The sequence below is a fragment of the Denticeps clupeoides genome, chromosome 16 (assembly GCF_900700375.1).
Source record: "Denticeps clupeoides chromosome 16, fDenClu1.1, whole genome shotgun sequence".
Taxonomy (NCBI): domain Eukaryota; kingdom Metazoa; phylum Chordata; class Actinopteri; order Clupeiformes; family Denticipitidae; genus Denticeps; species Denticeps clupeoides.
Window position 1 is genome coordinate 17,458,566 of NC_041722.1, and position 16,175 is coordinate 17,474,740.

General features: G+C 46.2%; 1 protein-coding gene across 4 annotated transcripts in view; it reads right to left on the minus strand.

Moving 5' to 3' along the window:
- Positions 1 to 216: 216 nt before the first annotated feature.
- The window catches only part of ambra1a (autophagy/beclin-1 regulator 1a), a 51,644-nt gene continuing 35,685 nt past the window's right edge, over positions 217 to 16,175 (minus strand). For all 4 annotated transcript variants that reach the window (XM_028956328.1, XM_028956329.1, XM_028956326.1 and 1 more), the window contains 4 exons: positions 12,714 to 12,824; positions 12,403 to 12,599; positions 4,234 to 4,365; positions 217 to 866 (listed from right to left, as the gene is read on the minus strand). In XM_028956328.1, the coding sequence (XP_028812161.1) occupies positions 289 to 866; positions 4,234 to 4,365; positions 12,403 to 12,599; positions 12,714 to 12,824 (1,018 nt within the window). In that variant the 3' untranslated portion in view covers positions 217 to 288. The remainder of the gene's footprint in view (positions 867 to 4,233; positions 4,366 to 12,402; positions 12,600 to 12,713; positions 12,825 to 16,175) is intronic.

The following is a 16,175-nucleotide window of genomic DNA, read 5'->3' on the forward strand; positions in this document are numbered from 1 at the left end:
ATGTTCAGCTATTTTCCTGACCGGTACGGAGCGACGCCGCTCTCAGCTCCCGGCACAGGCCGGGCTGGAAGGAGCCTCAAGTATTGAAGAATTCAAGTTGAACGTCTGGAACGTTGCGGGTTCTCGCGGGGCCAGAGCGCGCTCGCTGTAACAGCTGCTGGGATGGAGAGAGGGAGGGGGGAAGGGATTGTTCTTTTGGAGAGATGGACTGGGGGGAAAAAAAAAAAAAAAAGCACCTAACGAGGTCCCTGTAATAAGGCTGGCGTGATCCCGTCTCCGGCAGCTCCTCTACCGGCTGTACGGGTCTTCGTGGTAACCGCTGCCGCCGAAGCTGGCGGCGTTATTGTTTGTGGGTGAAGCTCCTGACGAGAAAGAGGATAAAGACGAGGGAGAGGAGGGCATTGTCAAACGCACAGCCTGGTGGTGGTGAAGGCCGTCTCCCTCGAACACATCGTCCGTGTCCATGGTTACCACGCCGCTGGAGTCCGAGATGGAGAAGGTGGAGGTGAACTCCCGCGAGGGCCCGGCTCGGTCGTCAGAAGCCCTGGACTGTCTGTCCCCCAGCTGCAGGGTTTGGCTCAGGACATGGGAGCAGGCGCTTGATGCCAGGGTGCCGGGGGAGGCGGGCTCTGGCACCGCCGTGTCCTGGGCCTGGGAGGGTCCCCGGGGGGCGCTGTGGGAGTTGGTGTTGGTCTGCGAGCCGCGATGGATGCGGTGGCTGACGATGATGTTGTTGCCGAAGCTGCCCATGGAGGCCATGGTGGTGCTCTGCTCCCGCTGCACCACCGCGGTCATCCCACCCTCGGCGATCAGGCGGGTGATCCGGGTCAGGGCGTCCTCCACCGCGCCGTATTCCTGAGCTTCTCCTGGAAAACAGGCAGAGTGGACATGCCTTACACACATCAGCATGCAAAACGACTTCAAATACTAATTCAAATAGCGAGTTCGATATCGATGCTTAAATTCCAGGTTTGCATCTGCCGGTTCACAGAAATCGGCAACAGACTACAACAATGTTCAACAGGCATTGCAGTGGGCCGCCCCTCCTACGGCTACCTGGAGGACCCAATATTTACATGAGACACACGTTAAACATAATTCTGCAGCACCAAGCTCGCTAGAAAATGTAAAAAGTTGTTGTTCAATCATAATATGAATATTTAATTGGCACGGTCAAGCAATACTGTTGAAGTAAGTTCACTGCTGCATCTTCTCTCCGCATTTTACAATTATGTAATTGCACAACATGCATACATCTTTCATTTCTGAAAGTGAAAGATATATATTAATATATACTGAGGTGGCACTGAGCAAAGCACCGTCCCCACACGCTGCTCCCCGGGCGCCTGTCATGGTGCCCACTGCTCACCAAGGGTGATGGTTAAATGCAGAGGACACACTTCTTTGTGTGCTGTGCTGCAGTGTTTCACAATGACAATCACTTCACTTCCTGCACACGGGGAGTCCTTTTTTCTGTTTAGCTCAAAAACTTTAAAATACATTTCTTCCGTTTATTTATTTATTTTGTTGTTTTGTTTTGTCTGTGGAATTTTTAAAAACATTTATAGATTAAAAAGTTCCTGTGTTTTTTTTCTCCCCCTGTAGTTTTGAAAATAGTATTGAGTACCAAAGTTAGTATAAGCCTTGATCAAGCTCCTACTATAAACCCCAATAAGCCTCCAACACACCCCAGCCAATGCATCCGAACCCTAAAAATAGAAGTTTCGGGAATTTTCTACACATATAACTAGTAGCCTAGATGAACCAGAAGACCACAAAGACCCAGGTCCAAAATCCCACTTACTACCATTGTGTCCCTGAACTTAACCCTGAGTGTCTCCAAGGGGGGGACTGTCCCTGTCACTACTGATTGTAAGTCACTCTGGATAAGGGTGTCTGGTAAATTCTGTCAATTTGGGCCAACAGTGGAAATAAACACCCAGGCCCCATGCCGGACGATTCAACGCGACTGTCTGAAAACCCGCTAAAGACAAGTTCTGGCGGTGAGGAAACGGGCTGCTGGTTGATCGTGACAGCGGGTAGGACAGCAGCAGACCCCGATTAGGAGCAAAAACTGTGTAACAAACCTTTCCTTCTCACAAAATCTGACAAAAAAAAAAAAAAAAAAAAGGACGGATTGAAACACGTCCCCGAATGTCACCCAGCACGTCTGCAGACTAAACGTTAGCACATTTGCATAATGATGCAATTATATAATACGCAAACAACCAAGCGCATGCACACAGAATTGCCAATTTTATCATCACTTTCTGCAGCAGAAAATGCTAATGTACAGTGAAGATAAATAAGGCATTTGACGAGTCGCAAGCGGATGTTGAATATTATACTGCGCGAAAACTGAGCAAAATAAAGCTGGAGAGTTTCAGCAGCGAAGGTGGCGAGCAGACGGGATGGGAAAGCTGAGCACTCCGGCGGCGACAGCTACTTTCCCGGCGTAAGCCGGATTGACGGCTACAATTGGAGAGTCCTCTGATCTGTCAGTCACAAACTCCTCTGTGACTCTGCAAACAAACGCGTGGTGTCATCCATGTCAAAACCGCGGTGCCGCAAAACAAAGCAGCAGGGAGAGGAAGGGGGGGGGGAGACCAACAACAAAACCCAAACAGTGGGGGGGCGACAAAGTTTGATGGAACTCTGGGAGAAGGGCCTTATACATGACAGATGTAGAAATCACTGTACCTACATGAGGTTAGAAGTTTCCACAAACCTGCCCACTGATTGGTCTTTCAATAATTTTATATATTTTTTACAAAATGTGTCACATTTGAGGCTGAGCAGAGAACTTGATGACAGCATTTCACACTCTCAGCTTCTCTCAACCTCCTTAGTGGACAGTTCTTATCATGGGTGGTGTCCATGATAAGAACTGCCTCTATGTTGAGAACTTGTTGCTGGTTCTCCTTCACGCATGTTAACGATCATCTCGTGACGATGCTTATTGTGCAGAGCCACCGTGAAAGTAAAAAGGCGAATGCGGACAGACTTTTTCTTCATCTTCCACAGCCTCCATCGGGTAGGTGTGTCCAGACTTGATGCACACAACAAGAGCTGGAACTGTGTCACATAAACTGTGTGACAGGCTGCTGTCATAAGAACTGCCCTCACGCAAAAAAAGAAACACGGACCAACATCCCAGAGTATGGGAAACAAGCGTAAGGTGATTTTTCTAACAGGAGAACGTTGGGGCCTCCACCCGCAAATGAGCTAATTAAACACGAGCTGGTCACACTGATGCAGGAATCCTGGGGGAAATTAGATGTTTAACGCAGCCGGAAGCGCGACAGGGTGTGGCGACTGGTTGCATCGCGACGTTGGCCGCGGTCATGGGAGGAGCGCAGAGGTCAAAAGGCTCTGCTGCCCCTGTGCCCGCGAAATGAAGCTTCGCTCACAACTGGAGCTCCGCCTGCTGGGACAGAAAATTGTGTGTGTGTGTGTGTGTGTGTGTGTGTGTGTGTGTGTGTGTGTTTTCAAAGTCACATATCTACTTTTGAACCGGCTTCATCAAAAAATGAAGGCGAGTGCAATTAAAAATTTCCAATGAGCAATTTTTCAGGCTGTTGGAGTGAACAAAAAAATTCTTATCTGGGGGTTCTTGCTGAGGAAAGTGTGTGTGTGTGTGTGTGTGTGTGTGTGTGTGGGAGAGTTTATATAGCTGCCTTTATAAATAAAAAGAGATGATTAATTTGTAATAATTTTATTGGAAGTCAGAGCATCACATACAGCACTGCGCTATAGGCATGCTGGTTCGATTGCAAGGTTGGGGCTGTGGAGGTGCCTTGGAAATAGTTCAGGAGTCGAATTTATTTCGGTTCCAACAACCTGCAGCACAAGGACGTCAGAAAAGAGCAAGGATGAAATGAAGCACACCAACACCAACAAACGGCACCTTTTACAACTGGTGAACATATGAACATCTGCATCGCAGATCATACCTGTTAATACAGGCTCTTATATCGATGAAGACAGCAGGCTGGGTTTTCATTCTACAGCTTCATTGCTCTCGCAAACATGAATGGCCCGAAAACACTAACACTACTATTTTAATGCATCTCGTGTGTGGATATCTGGAGCAGAGTTATACCCCAGAGTTGACAACGGCTACACTGAACAGCACTGCACCACGCCGAGGGGTTAAAAGCTTCTGTTCAATCAGGCTAAAAGAGGGAGAACACAAGATGGACCGAGTTGCGCGTGTCCCCCATGGGGACCTACCTGAAGCGGCAGTACTGGTGCTGGGCTCCGCCCCTGCGTTGGCGTCCTCGTCCTGCTCCAGGCTGTGAGGCGGAGTCTCGGGGACCACTTCGGAACCGGGGCCTGGCAGCAGATCATCCATTTCGGCCAAAGCTGGAGTCAGGTGCGGGTAAAGAAGAAACGGATCAATACTGAGAAATCTGTTCCCTATTGTTTATATGACTGACGTTTAGTGGACTGTTTAGGTCCAAAAAAAAGAAAAAAAAAGCAAATATAGCATGAAGCACTTTTATCACATCAATTCTTAATATCGCTGAACACCGCCCGTGAACTCATGTTTTTTTAATGTCTTCAAATCGCATTTGCCGCCCATATGCTATAATGGACGCGCGATGCAGGAAGCCGGGCTCATTTAAAGCACGTCCACTTGTGGTGACGGAGCCATCCTGAAACATTTTAATGCCGTTCGCGCCATTCTACATTCAGACCAAACCTTCACACTTCTTTCCCACTCCCTCTGCATAATGTGAATGCTAATCCTGCCACCTACCCTCGTGTGCCATGGATAGGATGCCAGGCAGGCGACAAAAGATCAATGGTAAAAAAAAAAAAGACCACCACCTCCACGCCGAATCGCTAAAAGACCCCACACCCCCATACTTTTTTTGTCTGATTTCTGCTGAAATGGTGCAGCAGGCAAATAAAATCAGCCTCGCAAATGTGAGATGATGAAATAAATTTTGTTTTGTGGGGCACATTTTATAGATGCCGTCGCTCTTTGGTCACAGCAAGAGCAGGAGACGCCGAGCGGCTTGGTCAGGAGGAGATGAAGGAATCTTGCAGCCCACAGCCGACCCTCGTTACGGTCCGTCTATGGGTAACGTTAGACACGAATTACTGATGCAAACAAGGCGTAGAAAATGGATTCCGACTAAAAGAGGTGAGCAAAAACTACGTTTGGTGAGACAACAAGATGCTTCAACTTTACTTTTGAATGAATCCTGGTCTGGATTCTCCTTGATTCTTCCTACACTCTACAGATGTGCACACCAGGTGAAGCGTGCGAGTCGGGCACCCTGTGATGGACTGAGGGTCTTCAGGGGTTGTTCTTGCTCAGTATCTGGCAACCAAATTGCCACATCTGGCATCCTTCTTAAAGACCATGGATTGCCTCCTTTGGCAAAAGCATTTTCAGTTTGTCACATTAACTAGTCACCAAGATGAGCGGAACTAGTGTACAGTCTTCTCCAACCCAACTGAGAATCAATATGGATTCTTTCACGATTAAAGCCTTGTGAACCCTGGCACTGTCATCATGAAATATTCTCGTGCCAGCAGGAAAGAAGATGGAAGTCAGCTGACTGTAGAACCCCAGACCATAACACTGCCTACAGCCTTGTACGGTAGGGACTGTGCATGACTGGGACATCGTCTCAAGTGCTCCCCTCCTTATCCTGATGCACCCATCCTTCTGGAAAAGGGTGATTAGCACCAGCAGCAAGTAACACACTTATGGCAACACACCCTCTCTTCTGAATTCTCGGGGCACACTGAGTGTGTTGAAATCGTTTCATTCACCCTATGAATCGTTTCATAGGTTGGTGGAGTAGCCTAGTGGGTAACACACTATGAACCAGAAGACCCAGGTGCAAACCCCACTTACTACCATCGTGTCCCTGAGCAAGACACTTAACCCTAAGTTGCACAGGGGGGGACTGTCCCAGTAACTATATGGATTGTAAGCTCTGGATAAGGGCGTCTGATAAATGCCATAAATGTTTTCATTAATTAACAGGGCCTTGAGAAACATACATGCTGGGTAGGTCTGGCCAATCCGAAAAGGAGCCTAGTTGCACTCCTGCAAAGTGTGGCCCTGCAAGGTCCCTGTAACTAAAAGCCTGGTGGCTTTATCCATGAGAGGTTGTCAGACCTCAGAGGTGTTTTAAAGTTTAACTAACGCATGGTTAAAATTAGCGTGACAGATGTACAGGATAACAGATAGAGCCCAGAGATTCCAAACCAGAAAAGCTGAACCACCACTCCAACATTTAAGGGGGAATAAAATGATTTGCCTGTAACCCTGGTGCGAATCTGCCTAATGGATGATTTTAAAAGAACAGCACTGTTAAGTTAATCTGATGCCAGTGTGAAACTAACGCACAGAGCTTACTGACAGCCAACTGTGCACAGCACGTCGTGAACGATGGCCTCCAGGGACTGAAGACAAGTTTATGGGTTCCTTAATCACTGACTACATTTTCATGCGTACTTCTGGACGCCATCACCACCATCAGGGAGGCTTCAAATTTGCATCCATGTGGGAAATGACAAGACGCAGAAAAAAAAAAATATATATATATATTTTTTTTTTTTTTTTTTTTTTTTTTTTTAAAGAGCGGCTTTACTTTACTTGAAAACACGCCAGTTTTGTTCATCTTTGAAAAGGGATGGACGCCGTGCTACACCTGGGCACTTGACATAATGACAGCAGGGGATTTAAATTGTGAATGAGAGAGTAGGGTGTGTGAGAGCCGTCAGTCATGTCTACAGGCTCCTGCCCTGTAAAAATCTTTAAAAACATTATCATTGAAATTAGACGGCCTTAAAGCAACAACCCACACAAACGACCTCACTCATTTAAAGCAACTGCCCACACAAAAATCTACATTTTAAACTCAAAACCCCACAATGCAGAAGTTGCCACACCCAATGACAATGACGACCATCATAAAAACATTAACTGCAATAATTACAATACAATCTGACTTGTTTACTACATTTACAAGTCTAATAAAATGTCCTTTGACAGAATTAGAGGAGAATTAAATTCTTATTAACTTCTAAAGGTCGCTGATGACTCACACCAGTAAACTACATCACTAGTGTTAGACTATTGTCTATATTTCAATAAAAATCTTGACATTTGAACTAAAAGCTGATTGTGAGAACACTAATCCAACCCCCCTTCTCACGCACTTATCCAGAGCGACTTACAATCAGTTACAGGGACAGTCTTCCTGGAGCAACTTAGGGTTAAGTGTCTTGCTCAGGGACACAATGGTAGTAAGCGGGATTCGAACCCGGGTCTTCTGGTTCATAGGCGAGTGTGTTACCCACTAGGCTACTACCACCCTAACAACCCAAACAACCATTCGAACGCATGTTTTCTGCTCCCTGGCTCCAGCACGGAAGCACGCGCCACGTCAGGTGCTGTATTTGTGCCCATCTAGCGACTGGGACGTTTCAGTCGAGGGGAAGGGGAATACCGGTTTGTTTTGGGGTTACCACATTTGAAGTTGGGAGATGTACAAGTAGGTTGTCACCTGATGAATGGGTAAAGAGGGAGTTGGTATGGATTCTTTGTTATGTTTGATTCTATTTATGTGCCTGCTGGTTTGGTCCCCTCAGTAATGGTTCAATTGCAGCCTCGTTTGGGGTTTGGTGTACCTGTATTCTGGGGTGATAAAAAGGGTGTACTGCTTTGTCATGCTGTCGGTATTACACCGACAACCTTGTGTAGTGATCGTCTGTTTTTTGTGGGGGTTTTTTTTCTGTTTGTGTAGTACAGTTTTTGTTTATGGTTATTATTATGGTTATGTTTTTTTTTATAAAAAATGAAATCCTGGTTTCCTGGTACAGCAGTTGTATGCTGCTGTGTGTTTTCCCCACACCCACCATCACAGTCCAGTGCTCTTCATCCGGTCACCCACACTGATCAACAAAATGAACTTCTGAGCTGTGGGTACTATCAGGTATTGCTGTGAAGGCATCATCTAGAAGCCAAAGACCACACGTCATGAACGAACACGCTAGAAACTAAAACAAGGTGCCCTCTCACTGAAATGAAACTGGAGTCCGTCCAAGGAGCTCTTCCGGCTTCCGGCTCTGCATTTCACCAGACTTGGCCCATGCTTAATTACTTCTGCATAATGGCTTATTTCTCGAAAAAATAATTAGCAAAGAGGAGGTGTATGAGGCTGACTGTTTCCGTGATAAAGCAGCCATTATTATTCTGGCATCCCCGTGTTTGGCATTGTTTTCCACTTTTTCAATGATTCCAAAATGCTCTTACAGAGTTGAGGAATTATTACTGCACTGGGGAAGGAGAAGAAATGAATTAAGCCAGCGAAATGTCACAGGTCCAAACTGCAGGAAAGGTCGGGGTATAGCAGTCTTTTAAGGTGCTGATCAATTACGTTTGACTCTTCCAACATTCCGTGTTGAAGTGAAATGAAGTGCACAGCAACCTTGCTTTTCCAGTATCCTCCTGGTGGCCAGTATCCTCCTGGTGATTTGTAAAGTGCTATTATCTGAACATCTCCAGCTGAGGAGCTTCAGTGGCATCTCAAGTAAAGAAAAAAAAAAAAAAAAAGACAGACAGACATGAAATTTTATGATTTGCTTTTTGCCGAATCTTGTTTGCGCGAATCCCAAAAATCTGGTATGTGCACTTATTCACGATAGGAAGACGGCTTTCTCTCAAAACCAGCAGAGGTTATCAGGATTAGATGGCAAACGTGACCTTCAGATGGAGTGCCTACGACTGATGAGATCATAATGGAGTGTGTAGGTGACATTAGAAGCACCTGTTTACAATCTTTAGGTCTTCTATGTTGGAGAGGAGGAACTAACTAGCCGCTCAGCCCTTTTTGTTGGTGTGTAATTATTTCTGGTGTCCAGGAGATGAACTTCAATAATATTTCTCTAAAGAAAGTTTAAAAGGGGGAGGAGCCTGTAAAATTGATTGACAGCTTTCACATAGCCTACTTCCTCATTCCGGACGATTTAAACACCCTCCTGTCAATACAGCACACACCCAGGTGTAGCACAGCATGCAGGTTATCAGCGCTTTAGTTAATATGACATTACTGAATACGCCCCACACACTAAGTCTTAAAGACCTATACTGTGCACTCTGCTTATAGAAGCTTTTCACTTTGTGGTTATCATCATTTTTTATTGGTTATTATTTATAGAATTTGGCAGGAGCTCGCAAGCTGTGGGTCAGGATGCTTGTTGTGTGGAGGCCTGCAGCAGCCCACATCAGGCCCGAATCATGGAGGGGGGCGGATGAAGTATCACTTACAGCGGCGTGCCATCGGACGCAGTGCGGCCGGGGCCTCCTACCATCGGATCCAAGATGAGTCAGCTTCCCGCGGTCATGAGCCGGCCCATCCGCTTGCTAATTGCATAACTGTGATTCAAGCTCTGAAACTGGAATGCTACCTTGTAGTGCTCCGAAGGAACGAAAAACACTTTCAATGTAAAATGTTAGGATGAGCCCGATCTTTTCACTTCACTTTCAGAGGGGTGTGTCTGATAAAAAGTTTTTTGATGAAAAGGGTTCTGCCACTGGCGACCGTCCATCGAAATCTACCGATATGATCGGCACACCACAGAACCACATACAGACACGTCTAAAGCAAGAAGGCAAGAATTTATAAAAGCAAAAACCCGACCTAATAGATTTTATTTTGCATTCTTGAGTGCTACGACAGCGCAAAAAATATCTGGTGCCTATGTGGGATTGAGGGATGAAATGGAAAGCAGTTTAGGAAATGCTGGCTTCTCTGTGAATAAAAGGTCTCCGATGCTAAATGCCAATCCTGCCCCTGTGAAATAGTCAGACATTTTTTTCAGAGCCAGTAATCCGCCAGCCTTTTTTCCCCAGACGTGCGCAAAGCCGGCGTGGCCTCTGTTGGTTTTGCTGGGTCCTGGAAGTCACAAAATGCGGCCAGGGGAGGGGCTTGGCGGCAGGGCTACGCGTTCTGCTATGAACTGCTTACTGCAATTACCCCTCAGCAGTCTGAGCACGAAAAAAAAAAAAAAAAGACCCATGAAAGCTCCCTGCAGAGAGCACCCAGGGTGGGTTTCACTATTAATCTTCCCAGAACCACCATCACATGGCCATTACTGCTGCTGAGCGTAGTTATTCATTCACAAACCCAACCCACAGAGGGCCTCGGCCACATTCACGACCAGAGAATAATAACTACAATAAAACGCACGACACACAGACTAATGGATGCGCTTTGCTCTTTGGCCTCCCGGAGCCACCCGGCCCAGAATGGTGAGGATGAACACAGTCCCTGGGCTCTGTGGGACGTTCCACCGAGCAGCAACGGCACCAATGTTGAGGAGCGGCGAAGATCTCTAAAGGCTCTGTGTACATATTGTTTTCATTTCGCACCACTAAGAAGCCATTAGAGGAGGAGAGACGCTTTGGCCACGTAATGGATGCCGTTTCGCCTCTCCTACAAACGACAGACAACAGCAGTGGCCATAACAGGGGACACAAATGGGAGACATTAATGGTGACGCACTGGGACGATTTCCTCCAACTGCTCATGGTTTTTTACAAAGGGGAAATAGAGGATAAAGTAATAAACAGGTAATAACAAGTTAAATGTAAGACTTGTAAATATATAATTAAAACTATTATAGATTAATTTTAGAATGGGTAGGAAAGTTAATAAAAGCTTTCAGTTCCACATTGGTCCAGTCTGAGTATGGTATTTTTAATGTTTCAGTGATTTTTCAGTGATTCAGAGATTCTTTGGTGGTTTAGTCAAGATTTATGTTCTTTAAGACTAAGGTTTGTACATATGGGATACTTATGTAAGCATGCTGTTCCCTAATGGGGAATAACAAAATGTGCTGTTCTTACTGTAGGTATCCAACACTTAATAATAAGATAAATGCAAATGTAGCAGTGTTATAAAGCAGTGGCCAGATGAGTGCCCTTTCAGCAATACATGATTGCAATTTCTTACAGACCAAAAGATCAATTAGAGGCATTCAAGAGTTACGTAACCATGGGCACCTAGAGAAATACAGCTAAAAACGCCTCGGCTTTGGCTTCACAGGGGCTTGCATAACAAACAGACGGAAAAAGGACATTACATGCAAAAGGCCAAAACATAAATTACTCTACAAAAGCACTAACCAGATATACCAACTCCTGCATTTTATGCTCCTACAGTAAAAAAAAACATTGAAAAAGAGAACAATGAAACAATGTTTTTGATAACTGCTCTGATTCATTTTTAATCGATTTAAAAGGCATGTATTTCGGATCCATCCTGTTTCAGATAACACTACAGCTCTAATAGGGTAAGAGCTACCTTAACCAATAAGGCTAAAACAGGGTTTTCATTATATTTTACCCCTGTTGCAGGGGGGGAGGGGAATCTCAATAATCTATAACATTGACTGTCTGCTCAACCCTGCAGCCCGTCTCCACCTGGTTGGGCTGCTCCAAAATCCAGCTGATCCTCTTCTATCAGACATTCCATTTCATGCTCTGAAATCCAAATGTTGCTGAGCCGAGGAGAACAGATGCCATATTTTTTCCCTTTCCCGATGCCCTTGGGCTCTTTTTGTGGATTTCAGGGTTTTAAACTCTGTGAGGCCCTGTGGCTGTTCTAACTAATGCATCCCACCGTTACCAAGATTGTGACCGTAGCATTATACAATGTTAAGTCTGACAATGAAAGGAATCTGGACAGAGAATATGGCTACACTGGTTATTATCAACTAAAGTGGACTTGAAGCTTCTTATTACACCTGAACACATCAGTTATGCTCTCCCTCAAACCAACCGATCAGAACCACGAGCAATGGTGAGGAGCCTTAACTCTCAAGCAGTCAGGGAGTCCAGCTCAAGTATTCAGAAGAAAATCTGTCTTCAGAGTGGTTCTTATTCTCTGTAAATTCTAGCCTGCTGATACTTGTTCTTTGCTATATTGATTTTATGTGCTTTTATAACATGAAAGTAAACAGTTTTGAGATTCTCTCACTTAAAATGCTGAAAAGTGAAATTGAAAAAGTGAATTGATTGTCATTGTGAAACACTGCAGCATAGCACACTGTGACACAACGAAACGTGTCCTCTGCTTTTAACCATCACCCTTGGTGAGCAGTGGGCGGCCATGACAGGTGCCCGGGGAGCAGTGTGTGGGGATGGTGCTTTAATCATTGGCACCTTGGCGGACCGGGATTCGCAGAAGGCAACCTTCTGTCAGGGCCGCTTCCTTAACCGCTAGGCCACCACCACCCCATGGCAGCAATGATCTGAAATATGCAAAACTTTTCCACAAATTCTCTCCTCCAGGGAATCTATGTTGTGCTGGCCATATGGATGGAAAACCTGGTGATGTGGGGTGGAATGGCGCGACAGAGACTGCTTACTGGCAGTGGCCTGGGTGGTATGTGAGGTGCTGGGCTCTTGGACGTTGGGATCCGTCTGCGTCTCTGCGTTCTGTAGCTGTAACGCAGCCGTCTGCGTGCCTTGGGAGTTGACCGAGGGTGTGGGGTGGCGAGGCTGCAGGCCGATGGCGTTAATCAGGCCCATGTCTCGGTCTGACCTCCAGGGAGCCCTGCTGCTCCTACAACAAAGCAAACCCATGAGATTTCCTTTCCCAGAGGAAAAGCTTGCAACAAGCATATAGAACATTCACTGAAATTCTCCCAGATGTCCCTCAGTGATCAGACATTCTCACCCCGCCCGTTCTCCAGCCCTGCCGCTGCCGCCGCTGCCGCCTGCGCTGTTGTTCATGGTGAACGTGGGCTCCGTGTGCTCGACTTGGCCGTCACCCTCCAGCTGGGGATCACTGAGGGCACAGAAACAGATGGCAAAGTTACGGGGTCAGCGCACTCAGCTGGAGACGACCTAAAGACGAGTGTCTGAGCGGGACATCTGGGGGATAGATGCTAATGTGATTCCATGTTATTAGTGCTGGGACATTCCGAACAAGCAATCCAAGGAATACTGAAACGCAATTTGGCTGATGTGCAGAGCTGAATTTCAGTCAGCGATGAGAACAAAGAAAAATTTGAAGTGAAGTCATGCTTCCCACCTTATCTTCACTGCCCAAGCTAAGAGAGGGTCTTTTAACTTTTAACCGAGTATCATGAGAGGCATTGTAGACAAGTCTAACTGACTACATGATTAAAAGAAAAAGAAATGAGGAAGCAAGGGGTGGCTTTGGGATGGACAATGTTTAGTTTAAGCTATTAGATATGCATAAAAATTAGAGGAATTGCTTTTTAAAAACTACACACACACTACTAGTTAAAAGTATGGGAGCACATATTCTGTGGCAATTAAAGAGACTGTCGCCTTTATGGCTGCTTTGTTCACTACTGTAATCATTAAAAGTGTATAATGTTTGATATTTCCTCCAAGTGATTATATAAAAATGAGGCTGGACTTGAATCTTTAGCTTGCACCTAAAAAAAAATACTGCTTCAAATTCTAAAATGTGAAAAGTCAAATGTAAACAGGATGAAAGGGTCACATTTAGTTTCACGGTGGACAAACCCACAAAACGAACGGCAGAAATTCCATCTACAGTAACATAACGTAGTAACAGTACCCGAGCAGCACTGACTGACTGATGTTGCTTAGCAACCACCACTTGTCACCACAGAAGTTTTGTACATTTGAACACCAACAGCGGTGGTTTAAAAGACAGGTGTGTTGCTTTATAGCCTCTATAGTACATAAGCGCATGAAAACAGCAGCTGCCGCGAGATGGAACAGACTCTCTTCTTCTAAGACGGAAACAACAGACAGCAAAGTATCGTATTTAAGACTCCGGTGTGCCAACAAATTGATTGTTTTTTCATGACTACCATATGGGTTGCCAGAGGTTCAGAAAGAACGTCAAAAGCATCACAGTTAGAGCCACCAAAGATTCTGTTGTTTATTCACACACCCTCTATTCTCTGTTGTTCACGGCGAGAGGAGGAGGAGGAGAAGGAGGAGGAAAAAAAAGAAAGAGGAGTTCTATTCCTGAGGGATAACCTCTTCCCCCTCATCGTCTGCACAAGCCTGACAGGCCGCTCCTCCGGCGTAACATTTCACCGTACCTCCATCGTCAGGTAGCCCGAGGTTGCGGTTGAGTTCCCAGGAAAGGTGGTGGTGCAGTGACTGGCTGTTCCTTGTGTGTGTGCGCTTGAAGGAAAAGAACACAAACGCCCAGTGTGTTCGGCGGCTGCTTCCTCTGTTAATCAAGTTTTATGATGATGAAAATACAATTAGCAGCTTGTTAGAAGTCTCTTAATAAAGATATATGGTTAGTCATTGTGACATTTTACCAATGTATCTTTGAGGTTTTGATCCATAATTTGACATTTTAAATGTGTATTGGCCAATTCACTGCCACAAGACTATAAGGGGGGATATAAAATCATGATAATCCTGATATAGTCTATTTATGGCAATGAACTATGATTTTTGAATCCTTTTCTGATTATTAGAACACAAAAAAGTGGCAGTGGTGGCCTAGCGGTTAAGGAAGCGGCCCCGTAATCAGAAGGTTGCTGGTTCGAATCCCGATCCGTCAAGGTGCCAATGAGCAAAGCACCGTCCCCACACACTGCTCCCCGGGCGCCTGTCATGGCTGCCCACTGCTCACTCAGGGTGATGGGTTAAATGCAGAGGACAAATTTCACTGTGTGCACCATGTTCCTGCTGAAGTATATCATGACCAAACTCCCGGGTCTGAATTCGGTGAGTAAAACAACTGCTTGCTGCACTCTGAGCACATTTCGACGGCGGGGAGCCGATCCTTTTAACATCGAGTCTCAGCTGCTCCGCCGACGGGCACACAACGCCCAGCGGCACGCCTCCATTACCCAGCAGTCCCCTGGTGACTGGGTCCATGCTATAGAGCAGCTGTTCCAACCTCGGGCGCGCTGCGGTACGGCGCGAGGCGGAGTGTGTTTACCCGATGATGACGGATGTTTGCGTTGGTGTCATATGTGGGTGTGCATGTGTGAAATCAGATGTCTGCAGCGGTCACCTGCATTGTTCAACGTGTCACGATACCATCATATCACACTAACCGCTTAGCAACCTAGTTGTTTGCGCACCCGTGCCGGCTTTAATCATCACCGGCGCGTTGAATCTCCACACCGTAAGCGCAGAATGTTAAGCAGACACCAACTAAGCAAAAAAGCTCCTCCATGTCGGAGAAACTTTATATGCAGTTCTGTGCACAGTTGTGCCCTGCAGCAAGGTTCCAACTCCTAGATCAAAAAAAAATACACCACTGGTCCTTGGATCAAAATTCAGGTTTATTCTTGATGTTTTTCAATCATCATCATTTCAGATCATGTATAAAAATCATTCAAACTTGGAAATGGCTGGTGGTTCTTCAAAAAAGGGAAGTGGCTCATGCTTGATAATTAGGACCATAATAGAGCTTATTCAGACGAGGCCACTGGGATAAATACGGCAAAAGTGTTTCTGAATGAGCAACGTGCTGCAATTCATAAGCTGAAAAACAGCCAATAAAAAGAACCGCCTCCAAGTGGTGGGGGAGAGAGAGGGGGGGGGGGGGGATAAAAGAGACCAAGGGAAAAGAAGTGAGCAGCGTGGAACAATGAACCGGATGAATGAGTGAGAAAGATTTATATGGCCGCTGCTGTAAGCAAAAGAATAACAGGACGGAGAGAGACAGGGCAGCATGACACTAGAACGGCAGAATAGGCGCGTCCGCCTCCCAGAATGCATTGAAAATCTGCGCTGATTGATTTCGGTGGCAGCTGAGCATGTCTGAGGGTCTCGCTCTGAGCCGGCTGTGACCCGCTCGGATCCAGCGCATGGGAGGAGGCCCGTGCCGGCGGTGGGCAGGTGCGCGCGCTAGCCTGACCCTGCCAAGGTGGCTGGCGGCGGATGAGTGACGGCGCCATGGCTGATCAGCAGCCGTCTAATCACCAGCTCCAGGCCGAGTCGATACAATGGCCGGATAAGATTTTGCTGCGCAGCAGCAGAAACCAGTCGCGTCGATTCAGGCGCTCAATCAAGCTATAAATGGTGATCCAAGGTCCTCCATGCTGTCAAATAAAGAATAAGATTCTATAAGTGTATACACCCGCAAGGCTGGGTGAATTTACAAACCTGTCTCAGCAGATGAGATTTTTACGGCCACATTTTTTGCTTTTGGGAGTTTGTA